Genomic DNA, 20,603 nt, shown 5'->3' with positions numbered 1-20,603 from the left:
CTCTTCCTCGAAGGACACCAGTCCTAGTGGATGAGAGCCCGCCCGAATGACCTCATTTAACTGTATCACCTTGTAAAGTCCTTGTCTCCAAATAGAGTCACATTCCGAGACACTGGGGGTTAGGACTTCACCAGGTGGATTTTGGGAAGACACAATTTAGCCCATAACAGGGAGCCACTATGATTAATACCCACTGAAATAAAAGAAGGTGAGGCATCAGCCAGGGTAACCCTCCATGTGCAGACAGAGAAACCGAGGCCACAGATTCGGCCGCTCTCTGGGCCTTGCTTGTGAATAAGGATTTTAGTCACTACTGACTTCTACTCACCAATGTCTTTGACAAATTTTGGAGCTATCTTTTTTCTTTTTTTGAAACAGAGACTTGCTCTGTTGCCCAGACTAGAGTGCAGTATCTCAATCTCGGCTCACTGCAACCTCCGCCTCCTGGGTTCAAGTGATTCCCCTGCCTCAGCCTCCCCAGTCGCTGGGACTACAAGCGCCAGCGCCCACACCTGGCTAATTTTTGTATTTTTAGTAGAGACGGCTTTTACCATGTTGGCCAGGCTGGTCTTGAACCCTTGGCCTCGGGTGATCCACCCACTTTGGTCTCCCAAAGTGCTGCAATTAGAACTCACCCAGCCAATCTCTGATCATTATAACAGCCCCGAAAAGGAGGTATCATGGTGCCTTTGAGCTGGCTCGTGTCATCCAGCCAGAAACCCAACCAGGTTGGTCCACCTCCCCAGCCCTTGTCCTTCCTGGGGCCAGGCTGGCTGCTGCCCGTGCAGAGGGTACACCAAAGGCTTGGCGCTGATCACCCGCAGCCTCACTGCAGAACTGTCGGCAGCCCCTCTGACACTTCCAGCATTTCCTGTACCCGCAGCAAGCCAGGATCCGGGCTCCCACTCATCAGATGCCCCATAAATCCTGACTGCATGGTCTCCCAGTCAATTCAAACCACGCAAGCTTCCTGTTTTCCTTTGTTTGGTCTAGAATGCTTTTGACTTTTCAAGAATTTCCTCCACCAGGATCTATGTCCTTCATCACTGCTGGAAGGCAGCAACCCGTGCACACCCCAGCACAAATGCAAATCTCCGGGAGGAGGTGGGTGAGCTGGGTGAGCTGTCCCTGCACATTCTTTCCATGACAGCTCTCCACCCCACGCCCCTGGCTCCACGAGCCACAGCCACGACTCGGACTTGAGGCAGAGAAAACAAATGGATGGCAAATGCTGGATGCTTCTACACCCTCGCCTCCCAGGCATGTGCTGCGAGTTCAGATCCTCACCTCATTGCTTGCCAGCTGGACAACCAGGAAAGGCCCGGTCTCCTGTTCTGTCAAATGGGGCTCATGACAAGGTTCAATGAGACAATGTACATCCAAGGCTCCACATAAAGTAGGCGCTCCACACGGGCTTGCTGGGGTTTTCACCATTATTATTAATTATTATTATGATTGGCGGATGGGGTCTCACTCTGTCGCCCAGGCTGGAGTGCAGAGGCATGACCTCGGCTCACTGCAATCTCCATCTCCCGCATTTAAACAATTCTCTGCCTCAACCTCCTAAGTAGCTGGAATTACAGGCACTTGTCACCACACCCAGCTGATTTTTGTATTTTTAGTAGAGACAGGGTTTCACCATCTTGGCCAGGCTGGTCTTGAACACCTATCTTGTGATCCATCCGCCTCGCCCTCCCAAAGTCCTGGGATTACAGGTGTGAGCCACCGTGCCCGGCCTTCACTATTATTTTTATGATGATGATCAGCATGACCTAATCTCATCATTTCTTTCTATTTTTTTTTTTTTTTTGAGACAGAATTTCGCTCTCGTTGCCCAGGCTCGAGCGCAATGGTGCAATCTCGGCTCACTGCAACCTCCACCTCCCAGGTTCAAGCAATTCTCCTGCTTCAGCCTCCCAAGTAGCTGGGATTACAGGTGTGCGCCAACAAGCGTGGCTAATTTTTTTGGGTATTTTTAGTAGAGATGGGGTTTCACCATGCTGGCCAGGCTGGTCTTGAACTCCTGACCTAAGGTGATACACCGGCCTCGGCCTCCCAAACTGCTGGGATTACAGGCATAAGCCACCACACCTAGCCTCTCATCATTTATTCTAAGCTTATATGGTCTCAGAATTTTCAGAGAGCTTGAGTCAATATAGGGAGAGAAGAATAAAAGCAGTCGATCCAGATGTGGACTATTGCATAAGGTGAAAAGCTGGCTGGCGAAAGACTTCACTCTGTGCCCGGCTCATGCGCATTTCTGGGGTCTATAGGTGGTCCGTGTTTCCATTCGCAAGGCACGTTAGTCACATGATCTCCTCTGCTCCCCAACAACTGTTCCCCCAGCTTATTATTTTTGAGATGGAGAGTCGCCCTGTCGCCCAGGCTGGAGGGCAATGGCACAATCTTGGCTCACTGCAACCTCCGCCTCCAGTGTTCAAGCGATTCTCCTGCCTCAGCTTCCCCAGCAGGTGGGATTACAGGCGTGAGCCACCACGCCTGGCTAATTTTTGGTATCTTTTTAGTAAAGATTGTGTATCTTTTTAGTTTCACCGTGTTGGTCAGGTTGGTCTCAAACGCCTGACTTCCTGATCTGGCCACCTCTGCTTCCCAAAGTGCTGGGATTACAGGTGTGAGCCACCACACCCAGGCCCCCCTTTTTTTAAAGAGGAAACTGACTTGTCCACAGCTGCCCAGCTGTGGCAGAGCAGCCACAAGCCCACATCTTCCTGCTCCCAGTGAAGGAGACAGATACCCTGACAAGCACAGAGTGGCACAGGAAGGGTAGGCCAAGGCCCTGTGCCACGAGGGAGGCAGGGGTCACCCTGCAGCACCCGCAGCCTGGACGGATCCGGGCCTGGATGTCTAGCCTCTCCCGAGAGGTCTGGCACACGCTGTCCCTTCCTCCCCCACTTCCCTCTAAAGGAACACTGTTCCAGTGAAACAGTGGCCACTGGCAAATGTACCTGCATTCTTTGGATTCCGAGGCGTACGGCAGCGAGCAGTCCTTCTGATGAGTGGCCATCCGGTTTCCGTCCGCACAGCAGGCCTCCAAGAGGACATCCGCGTCCACTGTGCAGGGAAGAGAAGAAGCTGAGAGGGGTCTTGCCACTCAACAAGCGGAGGGCCCCTCCCAGGTGCACCACCAGGACACGCACGTCCTTCTAACTTGACTACAGCATCAGGCTGGTCTGAAAGGGCAGGGGACACATCCTTTAGTCACTGGCAAACCAATACTGAAAACCACACCAGGTCTCAGCTGGGAGCCTGGGAGCCCACACCCCACTCCTTCCTAGAAGGGCCTGAATCCTTCTCCAGCTGAATCCCCTTCTGAATCCAACTTGGACGGGGTTGCAGCTCAGCCCCCAAGATCCAGCCGAACGCTGGCGATGCTGACGCAGTCCTTGTCCAGATGGGGTCCCTGCCTTCACAGTCTGGTGGGCAAGAAAGACAGGCCCTGCTGACAGAGGCATGGCTACGCCGCCGGCAGGCAAGGCAGAGCCAGGAACAACCAGCCTCTTTCCAGAGGAGAGACTGCAAACAGGGAGCGGTTCAAAATGCAATGAGCTGAGTCAAATAAGAAGGAAAAAAATACCAACTTTTTTTTTTTCTTTTTTGAGACAGAGTCTCTCTCTGTCACCCACGCTGGAGTGCAATGGTGTGATCTCGACTCAATGCAATCTCCACCTCCCAGATTCAAGTGATTCTCCTGCCTCAGCCTTCCGAGTAGCCGGGATTACAGGCGCCCACCACCATGCCCGGCTAATTTTTTGCATTTTTAGTAGAAATGAGGTTTCACCACATTGGCCAGGCCAGTTTCGAACTCCTGACCTTTGGTGATCCGCCTGCCTTGGCCTCCCAAAGTACTGGGGTTACAGGCGTGAGCCACCGCGCCCAGCCTAAAATCCAACATTTCTAGAGCAGCTTCTATAACCCACAACTGTGTTTTCTCCTTTCATCTTAGGGTGGGAAGGGGAACACCGGCCTCAGGCTACAGATGAGGAAACCGAGGCTGGTGATGGTGTCTGCCCTTGACTTGCCACAAGACCCCCTCTTCTACACAGACGGGGACCTGTGAGAAGACTGGTGAGGACAGAACTGGGAGGGCAGAGAGCACTGGTTCAGGAGTAACAGCAGCCTGGCCACGTTCTGTCACTCACAAAAAGGGCAGATGAAAGGGTCAGGCGTCAAGCAGCTGGCCCACGCCCTCACAGCCAGGCCACGGCCTGAATGAGCTGGGCACTCAGGCCCATGCCCCAGCCCAGGCTACAGCCCCAATGGGCACCCCCCCAGCCCCACAGCTCACAGAGGGAGACGACCTCATGGTGCCTGAAGAAAGGAGCAGCCGGGTGTCAGGTGCCCATATACTTGGCTGTCAGTCTAAGGGAGTCACATGCCAGAAAGCATTAGCACCAACAGCCTCAGCCTCTGAGCAGAGGGTCACCTCTCAGCAGGACACTACAAAACTGGGCTTTAAGAAGCCCCACGTTTCCTTCCTAATGGCTTTCCAACCCCTAGAGGGTAAATCCCATGGGGCTTGGCAGCATTTCCCCACACACAACTGTGGGTGCTCTGCCTGAATGCATTCTTCTTTCAGGCTGGGCCCTCAGGGTGGCCTAGAGCGAGGTTACTGTCTGCTGGGTGAGGCAGCGCCTCTCTAAGCCACCCTACTGGGCATCAGCCACTGTAAGCACATCTAGAATATGCCACCTTCAGATGCCCTATCCCGTTCTCAGCAAAGGAGGAGGAGAAACTTCCAGAAACATTCCAGAATGGGTAGGGTCAGTGCATGAATGAGCTGGGTCTCAGCCAGGCCATTCCACGTGGCCAGGAGGAGGGGTCTCACCTAGAACCATGTCCCCCAGTGTCAACTCTGGGGCTTTCCCTTTTCCCTGAGGCTTCCAGGAAACTCAGAGCTGCTTTCTGCAGTGCAAGGTAGACCCACCCTTCTTACTCTCACCCGGCTCCCCCAGGCTGGCAGGAGTCCTGCAGTGGCCTGGGTAACGGTGAAGGTCTATTCCACACAAAGCCCACCAGTTTCCAGGGCCCTGGCCACTCAATCCATCCCCCACCTCAGCTGTCCCCTCTCCACATTCCCCAACGATGCTGTTGGGTGAATGTGAGATTCACCAGGAGCCGGAGCTCACGTCAGACTGTCTGGAGTTGCAAGCCTCCAGGCAGCAAAGCAGAAGTCATCAGAAGCGACAGCCACGTTATCATGGGGATAACCTTGAACGTTCCCTTTCATTCATTCATTCATTCATTCATTCATTCATTCTTGCTCGAATTCATTTAAAAAAGCATTCACCAAGCCAAGGGCCTTATCTGTTACAGATGAGACATGGCTGTGGCGCACTCCTGGATGAACACGATGTGATCCGGACATGTGGCCTGACAGCAATGCTGTTCTCCCTGTGCAGCCAAGCCTGGTTCCCATCTCTGCCCCCACGCCCCCTTCACCCTTCTACAGCCAGGCCCACTCAGCCCCCCGTCTGCAGTTTTGCCATCACATCTTCCGCAGCCCATCTCCTGTCCTAGCCCACCTCCTGTGCCTGCCTCTTCTGGCCGCATGCCTGCCCACCCCGAATGGCCCGGGCACCTCTCTGCTCCCACATCACCGCCCGTGCCTGGCACACGTCCCCCCATCCTCCAACGCCCTGCCTGCCTGCCTTACCCTCATAGCCACAAATGTTGTGAGGGCAGGGTCTGTCTCCCGTCCTTGTATCCGTGGCAGCTACAGAGCTGAGTAGAAGGAGTGTCAGCTTTGGAGCCAAACAGCCGTGGGTTCCAGTCCCAGCTCCAGCAGTTTTTTGCTCTGTGATGCCTCTCTGAACCACAGCTTCCCCCGTGGGAAAACGGGGCCTGCACTATCTTCCCAGGGTTGCTGAGAAGAGGGATGCAGTTTATAAACTTCCAAGCACACAGAAAGCTCTCCGTCAACAGTGGCTGGAGAATTAAACAATCGAAGGGGATTAACTTATCGTTGCTCAGAAGAAATGAGGGGCCAGGCACGGTGGCTCATGCCTGTAATCCCAGCACTTCAGGGGCCAAGGAGGGTGGATCACAAGGTCAGGAGATCGAGATGATCCTGGCTAACACAGTGAAACCCTGTCTCTACTAAAACTATGAAAAATTAGCTGGGCATGGTGGAGCGCACCTGTAGTCCCAGGTACTCAGGAGGCTGAGGCAGGAAAATTGCTCAAACCCGGGAGGCGGAGGTTGCAGTGAGCCGAGATTGTGCCACTGCACTCTAGCCTGCGCAACAGGGCGAGGCTCCGTCTCAAAAAAAAAAAAAAAAAAGGCAATGGTTAAAATGGCAAATCCTATGTGATGCATATTTCACCACGATAAAAAGTATCTTTTTAAAGCAAAATAATTTAGTGTTTTTTGGCCATCCTGTCACATCTGCCTTAGGAAAGCAATCGGGTGTTCGCCCATTGACTTACTTGCCTTCTTCAATCAATGTTGTTTTCATGCAGTAATCCCAACAGTGTCGAGCAAATTAATTTACGTTGCATTTCACAATGTTCCGTACAGCAGTTTGACAGCGTATGCAATGGTTTACATGGCAAGCTGAGACTTCAAATGAGACTTCAAATGTTCAGTAGAAAATAGATTGCAACTTTGTAACCAAAATAAACATGACTTAACAACTTTAAAAGAACAGGAAAAAAAGGCCAGGCATGGCATTCCAAGCCTATGATCCCAGCATTTTGGAAGGCAGAGGTGGGAGGATTGCTTGAGTCTGGGGTTCAAGGTTGCAATGGGCCATGATTGCACCACTGCGCTCCAGCCTGGGGGACAAGGGGAGACTCTGTCTCAAAACAAACCAAAAACTAAAAACAAAAAACACCCTGAGGCTCAGGGCTCCCTGTGTGTCCTGTGAGGGAGGGAAGATGGGGGTGCGGAAGGGCCTGGAGTCCAGCCCCTCCCTGGCGGTGCTGCCTGCACCCCTGCAGGCTCTTCCAGTTGCTCATTTACCTGGGGATGGGCCACCTGTGGATATCCAAACACGGAACATCCTGAGCTTCACTGCCCCACCACACAGGCAGGGGACCATCTGAGGCCTACAGAGGCACCCCCACCTCACTCTTCTACACACCTGCTCATCAAGTCCTACCCGACATGGTGTCTTCTGGTGCCTGCCCAGGACCCTCGGCCAGGCTGGAGCGGGGGCAAACAGGAGACTCGGGCTAATAGATCCCCCACGCCAACTCCACGCCACATGGGTAGCAAGAGTTCTGCAGGGGTCGACAGCATCCAACCAACTGCCTAATCAGTCAGACCCACCCTGACACCTTGAGAAGGGTGTAAAATCAAGGCCATCTGTACACGAACCCTAGGGCATCCGAGCCGGCCTGGACACTGGGAGTCAGGAAGGTAACGTGGACCAACTGAAGCCACGACGGCTTCTTCCCTCCCCGACCACCAACAGCTGTGCGCTGCTCTGAGACCCAAAAATGACCAGTTCCACACTGGACACCCACCCAAGCCAAACAGGCACTCGCTGGTAACTCGACACCCCGTCACTGGGCTATGGGGGCTCAAGAGAGAAGCAGGGCCTCTGGGGACCTGGAATCTTCTCTCCCAGACCATTTCCCGTTGTTTCTGAGAAGAGCCTCAATCAACCACCAGACCCTGTGAGTTAGATCCAAAGTATAATACCAGATATAAAACAAGGGAAACTCTCTTGCAAAATGTTGCAAACCTTCAACTCGAACATTCCCAGGGAAGGCAACACTGTGGGTTAAAACTGCTCAGCCTTGAATCTGGCTTCTTCTCTTACTAAGCCTCAGGGAACCTCATTTCCTTTATCTGTAAAAATGGGGGAAGAGGCTGGGCGCGGTGGTTCACGCCTATAATCCCAGCACTTTGGAAGGCCAAGGCGGGCAGATCACTTCAGGCCAGGAGCTCGTGACCAGCCTGGCCAACATGGTGAAACCCCATCTCTACTATAAAAATACAGAAATTAGGGCCGGGCGCGGTGGCTCAAGCCTGTAATCCCAGCACTTTGGGAGGCCGAGGCGGGTGGATCACGAGGTCAAGAGATCGAGACCATCCTGGTCAACATGGTGAAACCCCGTCTCTACTAAAAATACAAAAAATTAGCTGGGCATGGTGGTGCGTGCCTGTAATCCCAGCTACTCAGGAGGCTGAGGCAGGAGAATTGCCTGAACCCAGGAGGCGGAGGTTGCGGTGAGCCGAGATCGCGCCATTGCACTCCAGCCTGGGTAACAAGAGCAAAACTCCGTCTCAAAAAAAAAAAAAAAAAAAATACAGAAATTAGCCGAACATGGTGGTAGACACCTGAAATCCCGGCTACTCAGGAGGCTGAGGTGAGAGAATTGCTTGAACCCGGGAGGCAGAGGTTGCAGTGAGCCAAAATCACACCACTGCACTCCAGCCTGATGACAGACCAAGACTGTCTCAAAAAAAAAACCAAAAAACAAAAAACCATGGGGGAAGATTGACAAGATAATCCAGTAAAAGTGCTTACATCAGCACCCTGACCACAGGAAAAAACACAATCTTCAAAATTAAACAAAAGGAAAAGTTACTGCACCAGGCTTGGGAGAACATTCTTTTTCAAAGGAAACACACACTCCTCCAGAATGACACGGTGCCCCATGGCCACCATGCCACCACGTCCACCACCTCTCTTCAGCAGAGAGGCATGCCTGCCGGGGTAATTGGTGCAGACGGATGGAGATGGCGCAGTGCACAGGCCTCAGATACCATGTGTTGCCTGGGACAGCTGCTAAAACTAAATTTTTTCCAGGTACGTTAGACCAGCAGCATGCCCCATGTTCCAAAACACACAGAGAAACTCAGGTCACATGACCCACGGGGACCATGCCCTGGAACGCCTGGGAAGGATATGGCCCTGTGCTCTAAAACTACAGATGCTCTGAGAGATTCTGTGCCACTCCTTGGGTGGAAGCTTCTAGAATGTCAGCCTGCTAGCTGTGAACATAGCAGAAGCTTTGGGCAATGCCTGATCTTGTTCCCAGCAGACTGTGAGCCAGACTGCTGTCGTGCAGACTGCCATTGTGGGGACACGGGGGTGCTGGGGAGACAAGGGCCTGGGGAACCCGGTGGCCTAGAGTCTGCTTCTGATCTCACAGTTGAGAGTTTTCCCACCTGGACCAAGTCTGGGCCTCAGTTTCATCTATAAACGGAATGGAGGACTTGGCCTGCAGTTAAGAGCAGGCTTCCCAAATCCCACCCTGTGTATGGGCATTGCTCTGACACAATTTCCACCGGCTTGCAACAAAATAGGGTGAAAGTAAAGCAGGACCCAGGGACCTCCACAAAGCCGGCCCGATTCCACCTACAATGGTGTCTTTTATTAGGAGACTGTGTCCTTCCAAAATTTGGTGCCTTAAAATGTCCCCTACCTCTATGAAGTGGTGATGATATGAAATGGTGATTGATTGGGTTTCTGTGTTTTTTATTTTAATATCCTCATCTGGCAAATGAGGATATTTGAAAAGTTGGCAAAGCTCCATGAATAGCTGGGGATGAAGAGAAGGCCTGTGATCAGAAGCCAGCCTCAGTTTCCTCGGTTTCCTCTGCTCAAGCTCAAAAACTCAGAGGCAGCTGAGGGCGTCAGATTTGAAAGTCAGCTTGATGCTCTGTCCCGTGTGTCTCCTGGAATCACCACCCAAAAGGCTCACGCCCCAGCTCCACCCATCTGCTCCACCCATCTGCCCCACTGCATTGTCTAAAGCTACAGCAAAGACGTGGAATGGCCCCACTGGTGTCCAGGACTGAGAAACCAAAAAGCCTGAAATGCAACGAGAGGTCAACCACAGAGACCCTGACAGAAAGTTCCAACCAAACAGGACTGGGCAAGACTCCGCCCAACCCCGCATGTGCGCCCTGCCCCTCCAAGCCTGGGAAGCCAGCAGGGATCGAGCCAGGTTGGCCTATGTCCCTGCATCCTTTACAGGACCAGGGTGAGGACAGACTCATGCCCCTCTTTGAGGTCACTTGGCCTCTGCAGGAGGAAGCAGGGCAAACTGGAGCCTGCTCTTAGGGCTTCTGGCCCTGTCCCCAGCACAAGAGCTGCCTGTGTCCATTGCTGAGCCTGTTCCCAGCATCTGTCACAGCGATGACAGGGTTCTTGGGTGGAGAACCAGCCGGGAGGAGGCAGCAAGAGAGAAGGAGCAGGAGGCAGCAAGAGAGAAGGAGCAGAAGGCACCTCTCTGGGAAGGCAAGAAGCATTCTCCCCACAGTTCCCCCCAGGCAGCTCTGGCCCAGGCAGCAACTTCCTGCATCAGCCCAGTGCACGGAGGGCCATCCTCATCCTTCTGCAACACCCCACCCTGCTCCAAGGGCCTCCTGGCCTTCCGGGACCCATCTTGCCTGGTGTTCCTCTCGCCCCTCTGGTCACCTGTCATGCACACTCTGCACCTGGCATTTGGAATCTGGAGTTTCACAGGCTAGATGGTCCCAGGACCTTTGTTCCCCTCAGGCCAGCTTGTTCATGTCACACCAGCTCAAAGGTCCCTCCTCCAGGAAGTCCTCCCTAGCTACCGCCTGCACACACACACGCACACACATGCACATCGGACAAATGTTTCTTTCTTGCATGGTCTCTTTGTACCCTGAGCTTCCCTGTGCTTAGCACAATTAACTCTGTACTTAGGGCCACGAGGCTGAGCCAGGCACTGTCTCATTCTGCATCCTGCTCCCATGCCTGCCCTGAGCAGTCATTCAGTAAATGTCCGGGAATGAATGAATGCACAAATGATCTCACGTGATCCTAGATATTCTATGAAACGGGGGCAAAGAGAGAATCACCAAGTTGCCCGAGGCCATGTAGCCAACACGGAGGCCAGCTTCAGATACAGCTCTGACTCCAAAGCTCACACACGCCCCATCATCAATCTCCAAAGGAAACAGGCTTCCCGCTGAACCAGACTTAAAGATTCAAGTCTTTTAAAGATCTGTGAGGCTAGACGGGCGCAGTGGCTCACGCCTGTAATCCCAGCACTTTGGGAGGCCAAGGTGGGCAGATCACGAAGTCAGGAGTTTGAGACCAGCCTGGTCAACATAGTGAAACCCCATCTCTACTAAAATACAAAAAAATTAGCCAGGTATGGTGGCAGGTGCCTGTAATCCCAGCTACTTTGGAGACTGAGGCAGGAGAATCTCTTGAACCTGGGAAGCAGAGAGATTGCAGTAGGCCGAGATCAAGCCACTGCACTCCAGCCTGAGTGACAGTGCAAGACTCCATCTCAAAAAAAAAAAAAAAAAAGATACGTGAGGCTGTCCAGTGTGCTGGTGAGGGGTATGATGTCAGGGCCAAGCTGTCCAGGCTCAAATCCTGGTGCCACCGCTTAGCAGCTGGGTGCCTGCAGGCTTGCCACCTGGACTCTCTGGGCCTCTGTGTCACCCCGTGGATGAGGGGGACAATGACAGCACCTCCTTTGCAGGGCTACGGTGAGGGCACAGCAAGGTAAAACAGGTAAACTGAGGCAGGGGTGGGGCAGGAACGGTGCTGAGTGCCCGTGCTGTGGAGGGAGCACGCGGGGTGCACAGGCGTCAGGTGTCCATCCTCAACCCACCACACCCATCAGTGACTCTCAGGAATGGCGCTGTGTGGGTCCACAGAGGAGTTCTAGGCCAAAACAGGAAGCCAGGCTTCACACATAGTGAGCAAAGCTTACAGGACATTTTCACTGCAGTGAATGATGGCATCCAAAAGGAAAAATAGGGCTGGGTGCGGTGGCTCATGCCTGTAATCCCAGCACTTTGGGAGGCCGAGGCAGGTAGATCACTTGAATTCAGGAGTTCAAGACCAGTCTGGCCAACATGGTGAAACTCCATCTCTACTAAAAATATAAAAATTAGCCAGGTGTGGTGGTGCAGGCCTGTAGTGCCAGCTACTCAAGAGGCTGAGGCAGAAGAATGGTTTGAATCCAGCAGGTGGAGGCTGCAGTGAGCCGAGATTGTGCCAGTGCACTCTAGTCTGGGCAGCAGAATGAGATTCCATCTCAAAAAGAATAATAAAGTAAAACAGGTTCAAAACAACAGCGGGTCACCTATTTTGTTGGGCTGCTGGGAAGATGACATTCATTACTAAATGTAAAGCATTTCACCTGCATTACCCGAGGACACGGACATCTCATAGTGAAGGAAAGAAAACAGAGAGGTTGTGGGTGTCGTCAAGATCCCTCTAAACATGTTCAGAATTGGGACCAACACACAGCTTCCTAACTCCCTTCTAGTGTTCGCTCCACACAAACACTGTGGTATATCTAGTACCCCACAAATAACCTGTAGGCAACAGGCACCCTGCTCCCACCCACCGCAGCCTCTAGTTAGGACCTGTGGGGGTTAAGGGCGGTGGAGCCCAGCCTCCCTCCCCACCGCCTGGCCCGCTCCTCGCTCCTCACTGGGTGACTTGCAGCAGATGACTTAGCCAGCCCTTAGCTCCCCTCCAGCCTGAGGGGGTCTCTGATCCCAGAGAAGTTGACACAGTGGTTCCCCCTCCCACCCTGTTTAGTTATGGGGCCACATGTGAGATCATTACAAGGAAACTGGAACCATATGGGGCCTACAAAAGGATTCATTCATCAAATTGTTATGATTTGCTATTCTGCAAAACGAAAATCTTGCTGTATAAAATATGCTGGCAAAACATGTGCCTCTTACAACTGCTTTAATAAATTTCACCTGGAAAGCTGCCCTGCCCAGGTGCCCAGTGCTCAGAGCTTGGCCTTAAAGTCTCAACAGGTTGGGGAAGCTGCTGGAGTCTCCCCCAGTGGAGAGGAGGGGGCAGAACTGGACGTTTCCCTGGAAGTCTCGTGTTTTCTCTTCCTTCCAGGCCTTTGGCCCTGCCATTTCCCCTGCCAGGAACACCCTTTTCCCCACCCACACACTTAGCCACTGCCTTCTCCTCCTTTGGGTCCCAGTTTGCACACCGCTTCCTCCAGGAAGTCTTCCCTGACTCTGCCAGTAGGGCTCGGTTCATTTTTCTGGATCTGCTAGGGAACGTGAATTGCACGGGGAGAAAAACCGGGTCTCTCTCCTTTCCTGCCACATCCACAAGACATAGAGCAGCACTGAGCTATCCCTGAGTGAGTGAATGACTGAATGGCTCAGAATGCCACCTTTCCCAACACGGGTTTGGCAGTGCCAAGCGCCAGTCCTGTGGCCCTGGGGCCTCCTTCCCAGCGCCGGGCTGGGAAATTCAGCATAGAAGAAAGTTCACAGGCGTCTTGGGGAAAACGATTTTGGGGCGTTGGCAGAATCGCACTCTTTCTGCGCTCCCCTCACATCAAGCCCAGTCTCCTCCAAGGAACCTCCAGGGAGCCCCCAGGTGCTGTGAAGGCTCCCAGTGCCAACACTTCCCAGGGAAGGGGCAACAGGAATAAGAGCTAATACTAATAATCCAGCTGTTGGCCGGTCGAGGTGGCTCACGCTGGTAATCCCAGCACTTTGGGAGGCCAAAGCAGGTGGATCACTTGAGGTCAGGAGTTTGAGACCAGCCTGGCCAACATGGTGAAAACCCATCTCTACAAAAATACAAAAATTAGCTGTACACTAATTGTACACACCTGTAATCCCAGCTACTTGGAGGCTAAGGCAGGAGAATTGCTTGAACCCAGGAGGCAGAGGTTGCAGTGAGCTGAGATCGTGCCATTGTGTTTCAGCCAGGAGGACAAGAGCTAAACTCTGTCTCAATAATAATAATACCACAGCTGCCATGGTAGACACCATCCTATGTTCTTTCTCTGAATCCTAAAGGCAACTTCAGAAGTAGGTTTTGTTCTCTTCATTTTAAGAATGAGAAAACCACCAAAGCACCCCAGGGCTTTCTCTGCTGCAAACTGGTTTCTAGGCACAGTAGCCAAGGAGCCCTGCAGGGCCTGAAGATGAGTCAGCCACATGCCCCTACTCTTGCCCCATACACCTCACAGGGTGGCAAATGCAGCCCTGAGTTGGGGGCCCTTGGTGAGGCCCGGGAACCAGGCGTGAGCCAGAGCCCTAGGTGCTGCAGGAGCGCCCCAGAGCTGCCCCCCATGGCATGGAGCCTCATCTTCATGCACTGGTGCTCTGGTCCCCACCTCCCGACTAGGAAACTTCCAGACCACATGTTTTCAAGCCAAGTCCTCCGTGGCCTTTGTTCTCCCTCCCAACTTTCTTTTAATCAGTCGGAAACGCTGCCTGGCTGCGGTCAGAGGCCCAGAAAGCCTTGGAGAAAACACAATCGTCTTTCCCAACACCTCTTCCTCTCTACTCCCTCCCACTCAGCTCTCAGTAAAGCCCAGCGGGACCGACAGACACAGGACAGACGGGCGGCTCCTCTCGGCCCCTTGGCAAGAAAGATCAGTGCCCTTCTCCATGTAAGCGGCCGGCGCCAAAGGGGTTTCTGCAGATCAGCTCAGCTCCCGGCTCGCCATCTGTGGCCCCACGGCTCTCCAGAGCAGGGGCGGTGCCACTTGTGGCCTTACACGCCGGGTTTTGGGGGCCTCTGGGCTGTAGACAGGAGCCAGGCAGTCTTCAATTACCCCTTCCCAAACTGTACCAAATTAAACCTGTTGAAACTCAAAGAGACTTCTCCCCAAAAGAAACAAAAGGCCCACAGGACATCCAGCTGTTTTTATCGAAGTGTGCAATTAGGAGTCTTTTTTAAACCCCTCCAGTTAGAAACTTCTCTGTGGAGAAGGATCGGCAGCAGCGCAGAGAGCCCCTCCCTCCGGCCTGCAGTCCTGGGGTGTTCATTCAGCCAAGCGCACAGCGAGAAACTTCCCTAACAGCAGACAGAAAAGAACCGTGAAAGGGAATGCAGGGACTCCCGGCCGGAGTTTTACCATGCCTTCTCTCAGGCCCTCAGCGTCCTCATCTACACAGTCAGGGTCTCTGAGGCTCCCTCCATGTTTAACGGGAGCCTCGGATGTCCCAACCACCCACTACAGGGCCCCTCTGGGTTTCCCCTCCAGCTGGCAGCCGCCCAGCCGCCTGATGTTTGCTGGATGCCCTCTTCCCGCGCTTTCTCGCATCAAGCCCCATCTCCTCTAAGGAGCCTCCAGGGGCTGCGGAGGCTCCTGGTGCCAACACTGAGCCCTGCGCCTCCCCACCAGGTCTCCAACCCCAGGAGGTGCCAAGGCCGCGCCTCAACAACCTCGAGGCAGTGCCGAGAGCCAGTCAAGAAGGCTCCGCAGAGCTCAGCCAGCTGCCTCCCCTCCCCCTCCAGACTCCTTCAACCACCCCCCAATCCCCCAGTGAGCAGTAGTTGGGACAAGTGACCCTTTGACTAACAAAGGCGGTCACCAAAGGTTAAAAGGAACTCAAAGCAGGGATTAAGACCCGGATTCGGATTCCGAGGGTGGTCTAGGGCACTGCCCTGGACCTGGGCCACTGGAGAAACAAAGACGCCAGGAGTACCGGCCCTGGCTAGTGGCCGAGAGGTCACAGGTCCTGGCTCTGGCGCCCAGCAGCTGCTCTGATCAGAGGACCTCGTGGTGGTCCCCCCAGGGACTAGGCCTGGAGGGTTAGTGAGGAGAAAAGCACGTGCTGGGTGGGCACCATCAGAGAGCTGTCAGTCCCAGGGTTGGGGGCCTGGGTTCTGGGCCATCAGTCAGATCTGCTATTGGAAACTCCATCCCCCTCGCCACTGGGTGTAAGTGACCAGTCCCCAGTCCACGTTGAGCACCGAGCCTGGCAGAACCACTGCCTTGGGCCCTGTGTCCCAGGAAGGAGGCAGGGAGGAGGTGGCCAGGTCCACATCCCCTCCACCCTCCCAGCTATGACCCCCAAACCTCCGGGATGCTCCCTGACTTTCTAATTTCTTCCCGTCCATCCCCTATTCCGCGACTGCTAGTGTTTCCGGGGGAAATGACTGCTCCCCATCCTCCAGGCTCAGTTTTCTCATCTGCAAGCTGGGTATAACGGTCCCTACCTGAGGGTGGAGGCGGGAAGCAGAGGAAAGAGCCCTGAGGGCGCCTCCGGCGCCAAGTGCCAGGCGCCCTGGCTTCGGTCACCCCCAACCAGCGCCCCCCCTTCCCGAACTCCCAGCGCCCGGAGTGGGGCCTCCGGAGACTGCTGGATTTGCTAGGACTGGGGTAAAAGGGTATGTTTGAGAAGTGGGGGAATCAGGTTTGGAAACAAGTCCCCGGGCCGGGGAGGAGCTGGGGACCGGAGCGGACCGTGGGGGAGGGGGCGCCGCGCAGGGCAGCGCACGCGCTCCGGGTCCCCGTGGTTCCAAAACTCGCAGGGAGCCCGAGGGCGAGGGGGGTGGGGACCCTAACCGGGGGCGGCGGGCCCGGGGCGCCCCTACCTCCGGCCGCCAGCAGCGCGAGGCCGCCGAGCAGCAGCAGCGGCGGCGGGACCCGGCGCGACGGCGCGGCGCGCTCCATGGGCGGCGGGCGGCGGGCGGCGGGCGGCGGCGGACAAAGGCGCGGGCGCGGTCCTGGGGCAACGGCGCGGGCTCCACGCTCCGGCCGAGCCTCGCCAGCCAACGCTGGGCCCGGGCCGCGCCGTTCAATTATCCCGCCCGGGAGGAGGGCGCGGCGGAGGCGGGGCCGCGGGTCTCCTGGTCCTCCCTCCCCGCGCCCCCGCCGCGGCCCTCCCTCCCTCCCCGCACCCCGGGCCGCGAGGGGCGCGCGCACACGGCTGGGGGCGGGGGCCTGGACTCCTGACGTCCCCGGTGGGGGCACAGAGGGGGCGCCTTCGGGCCGGATGCCCCCAGCCCTATCCCCCCACTTCCCGTGAAACTCGATCCCCTCCTCCCCCCACCGCTTCTCGAGGGGCGGGCTCAGGATCAAAGGTCAGCCCCGCCCGACTCGGCGCGGAGCAGCTGGGACCCCGGCCCGGAGTTGGAGGCCCGGCTGTGGGAGGCAGGGGACAGGGACGGGCCCACCGCCAAGCCGGCCCCCTCGGCCTGGAGGCTGCAGGTCGGCGGCTGACTCCAGGCGTGTCCCGGGGCGGGACCCGACTCTGCCCTCAGAGACAGGGACAGTTGGGCCAGGCCAGCAGGCAACCAAAATCCCAACGGGTGCTGGGCTCACTCGGGACACCAGAGCCGGAGGGAGAGACCCAGGAAGTCGCCGAGGTTGCAGGGGAGGCAGCCTTGGCGCTGGGCCTGCGGGGACCAGCTGCTTGTGTAGGAATTCATGGCTACGGGGGTTACTGAGGATGAATTAGTCTTTGAAACCACAAGTAGATTTTGTTTCCAAGCAGGAAGACAACATAGTGCAGGTGACGATGCGGAGGAACGGGGTGAGACTCACTGGACACCACTGAGCTACAAGGGGCGTTCCTGTGAGTTCACTATGGACCCCTTGATTCACCAACGCCCCTCCCAGCCTTACACCCAACAGAAACGCATACACGTGTGTCCAAAAGACAGAAAGACGTGTAGGAGAACGCCCGTAGTCATAATTCTTTCAATTGGGAAAACCAGCCTCATCAAGGCAGACGAATAGCGTGGAGCAGGATAAACAATAGGAATGAATGATCCGCACCTCACATAACGGGTAAATCTCAGACTTAAGTAGGACTAACAGAGTCAGGCACAAAGGGACACTCGCTGCATGATTCTGTTTACCTAAAAGGCAAGAACAGGTTGGTGGCGGTGGTTCACACCTGTAATCCCAGCGCTTTGGGAGGATGAAGCGGGCGGATTGCCTAAGATTAGGAGTTCAAAACCAGCCTGGCCAATATGGTGAAACCCTGTCTCTACGGAAAAAAAAAAAAAAATACAAAATAGCCAGGCTTAGTGGCGCACACCTGTAGTCCCAGCTACTCAGGAGGCTGAGGCAGGAGAGTTGCTTGAACCCACAAGGCAGAGGTTGCAGTGAGCCAAGATCACACCACTGTACTCCAGCCTGGGTGACAGAGTAAGACTCCATCTCGAAAAAAAAAAACGTGATTCTGGCTGGGACCGCCCAGTGTGGCCCAGTGCTCAGTGAAGCTAGGACTGGGAAGTCTCAATGGGGTTGGAGCAGGCAGCCATTCTGGGGATGGGAAGGGAGTGGCCGTGCTGTGGGTAGCTGAGAAGGAAGTGGGGAGGAGGAAATAGGGACAGCAGGAGGAGGTGACCCTCCTTCATTCAGCTGGGCATCGATACTGCCCTAGGCAGGCAGAGGGACTGCTAGAAGGAGGACTGAGCCAAGCCTGCGGCAGCTGGGAAAATAAGCCAAAACCAGGTGAGCGGGCAGCGGAAACCTGGCCTCCCCCAGCCTTTCCGGAAGTTTCTAGAGCTTACTCCTGTGCTGAGGCGCCCCCTTTTTAGGCACTCAGTCTGGTCCTCGCCCCAGGCCTGTCCCCCACGGCCTCTCTACATCCTCTTGTCCCTGTGGCTGGTGACTTGGAAAGTGAGGCACCAGGTGTCAGGAAAGTAAGCACCATGAACTCCCCAGCCTCCAGGACCAGCTAGAGTTCCTGACTGACCCTGGGACAGACAACCTGAGGCCACACCCCTGGGTTCCAATCCAAGCTCACTACTGTCTGGCTCTATGGCACTGAGCACTTGACTTCTCGGTACCTCATTTCCTCACGCGTCACGTGGGGCAAGGATTAGGACTTTGCAGGATTGTGAGAATTGAAGGAGATGCTGACTCCCATCAGGTGAGCCCATGGAGAAAACTCTGTCATTTAATCGCTGTCAGCTGCTGTGCTGGTGGCAACAGTGATGCGCCCTCAGGACCAGAGCAGGGGAGCACCAGTCCCAACCCCCTCCTCATTCACTGGCTGGCTCTGGGCAAGTCGCTTTCTGGGCCTCAGTTTCCCTATCTGCAAAATGCAGGAGGTGAACCAGGCTGCTTCTAAGCATGCTTCAGACCCCAAAACCCAGGCTGACTCTAAGTCCCGTTCTCTAGTTCCGATCACATGCCGGCTTTCAGAGGCCCACTGGGAGATCAGAGCCCTGAGATTCTTGTAGTCCAGGTGAGCTACACCCAGGTGTTGGGGGAAGAATCCATCATGGGCCTGAACATTCCTGCGCATTCTTGCTGAGTATGCCCCAGATGCAAAGCCCTGGTCGCTCCGTACCCGTGTCTCAGGGTCGTGTTTGCAACAAGCAACCTCGAAGGAGGAGGTACCATCTCCCTCCAGACAAGTTTACCATAAAAGCAGTAAATGCCCCAAACTCAGTGTTCTGCTGCGTAATGCAGCCCATTGTGTGTACTGGCGACAATGACAGGCCCTCGGCCTCGCCCGCCCCATACCGACCCCGGGACTTGGAAGACACAGGGAACTTGTGTGATCATCAGGCTGCAACGAATAAAGTCCCTGTCTCAGACCCAGGAGTCTCAGAACTAGAGGTTGGCAGCGCCTCTATTTGAATAGAGGTCTTCTGACTCCCTTCGTAACTAGGGTTCTGTTTTTCGCTGAACACTATAGTATTGTAACATTTCCCTGTTTTGTTTTGTTTTTGTTTTTGTTGTTGTTGTTTTTTGAGACAGAGTCTCCCTCTAGAATCCAGGCTGCAGTGGCATGATCTCGGCTCACTGCAACCTCCACCTCCCGGGTCCCAGTTCAAGTAATTCTGTCTCAGCCTCCCAAGTAGCTGGGATTACACCAGCATACCCAGCTAATTTTTGTATATTTAGTAGAGATGGGGTTTCACCAGGTTGGCCAGGCTCGTCTTGAACTCCTGACCTCATGATCCACCAGCCTCAGCCTCCCAAAGTGCTGGGATTAGAGGCATAAGCCACCGTGCCCGGCTCATTTCCCTGTCTTATTAGAAATCTTCATTACATATCCGGTGAGTGGAGTTGTTTAAAAGTCGTGTACACATTTGCTTAACCACTCACTCTCCTATTAGGGGACATTTTGGTCATTGAAACTTTGCAAGGTGGATGCTTTCGTGAAACCCGTGTGCTCTAGGCTCAGCTGTACCTCTGTGGCTTCCAGCATGGATGGCCTAGCAGAGTAAGTGCTGCACCAAGAAACTGCCAGACTCACAGTCCAGAGAGAGACACAGCAGCTGTGGGTGTCTCCACTTCCCAGCCAGCCTTGTGTCACTCTGGTGTTTAAGCTGAGCTATTTCCACAGGGAAAAGAAACTCTTATCTTGTTTCAAAGTATGTTGTTTTTTTTTTTGTTTTTTTTTTGAGACGGAGTTTCACTCACGTTACCCAGGCTGGAGTGCAATGGCGCGATCTCGGCTCACCGCAACCTCTGCCTCCTGGGTTCAGGCAATTCTCCTGCCTCAGCCTCCTGAGTAGCTGGGACTACAGGCACGCGCCACCATGCCCAGCTAATGTTTAGTATTTTTAGTAGAGACGGGGTTTCACCATGTTGACCAGGATGGTCTCGATCTCTTGACCTCGTGATCCACCCGCCTCGGCCTCCCAAAGTGCTGGGACTACAGGCTTGAGCCACCGCGCCCGGCCTCAAAGTATGTTTTGAATCATCATCAGAGAGGTTGAACCCTTCTCATGTGCTTACCAGCCATTTGGATTTCTCTTTTGATGACTCCCTTGATAACCTTTTCTCATTTATTTTTGTAATAGAATTATTTAGAACAGTGAAAATCTAGGAAAAAAACAGAGTTCAACAATAGCCCATTTATGGAATGTACAGTTGGATTCGACCCTACCAATATTTCATGATTCAGTGGGATTTTGTGCCATTGTTGAAAAGGCA

The 20,603-nt window shown here is 54.5% G+C and overlaps 1 protein-coding gene across 3 annotated transcripts in view; it reads right to left on the bottom strand.

Moving 5' to 3' along the window:
- FBLN1 (fibulin 1) overlaps nucleotides 1–16,529 on the bottom strand; it is an 88,214-nt gene extending 71,685 nt beyond the window's left edge. For all 3 annotated transcript variants that reach the window (XM_032261458.1, XM_032261460.1, XM_032261459.1), the window contains exons 1-2: nucleotides 16,292–16,529; nucleotides 2,967–3,072 (exon numbers count right to left, since the gene is read on the bottom strand). In XM_032261458.1, the coding sequence (XP_032117349.1) occupies nucleotides 2,967–3,072; nucleotides 16,292–16,370 (185 nt within the window). In that variant the 5' untranslated portion in view covers nucleotides 16,371–16,529. The remainder of the gene's footprint in view (nucleotides 1–2,966; nucleotides 3,073–16,291) is intronic.
- Between the last annotated feature and the right edge of the window lie 4,074 nt (nucleotides 16,530–20,603).

Source organism: Sapajus apella, unplaced genomic scaffold (assembly GCF_009761245.1).
Source record: "Sapajus apella isolate SASKATOON/1434 unplaced genomic scaffold, GSC_monkey_1.0 scaffold123, whole genome shotgun sequence".
Taxonomy (NCBI): domain Eukaryota; kingdom Metazoa; phylum Chordata; class Mammalia; order Primates; family Cebidae; genus Sapajus; species Sapajus apella.
Note: the sequence above shows the minus strand (reverse complement) of the source record. Positions and strands in the feature narration are given on the sequence as shown.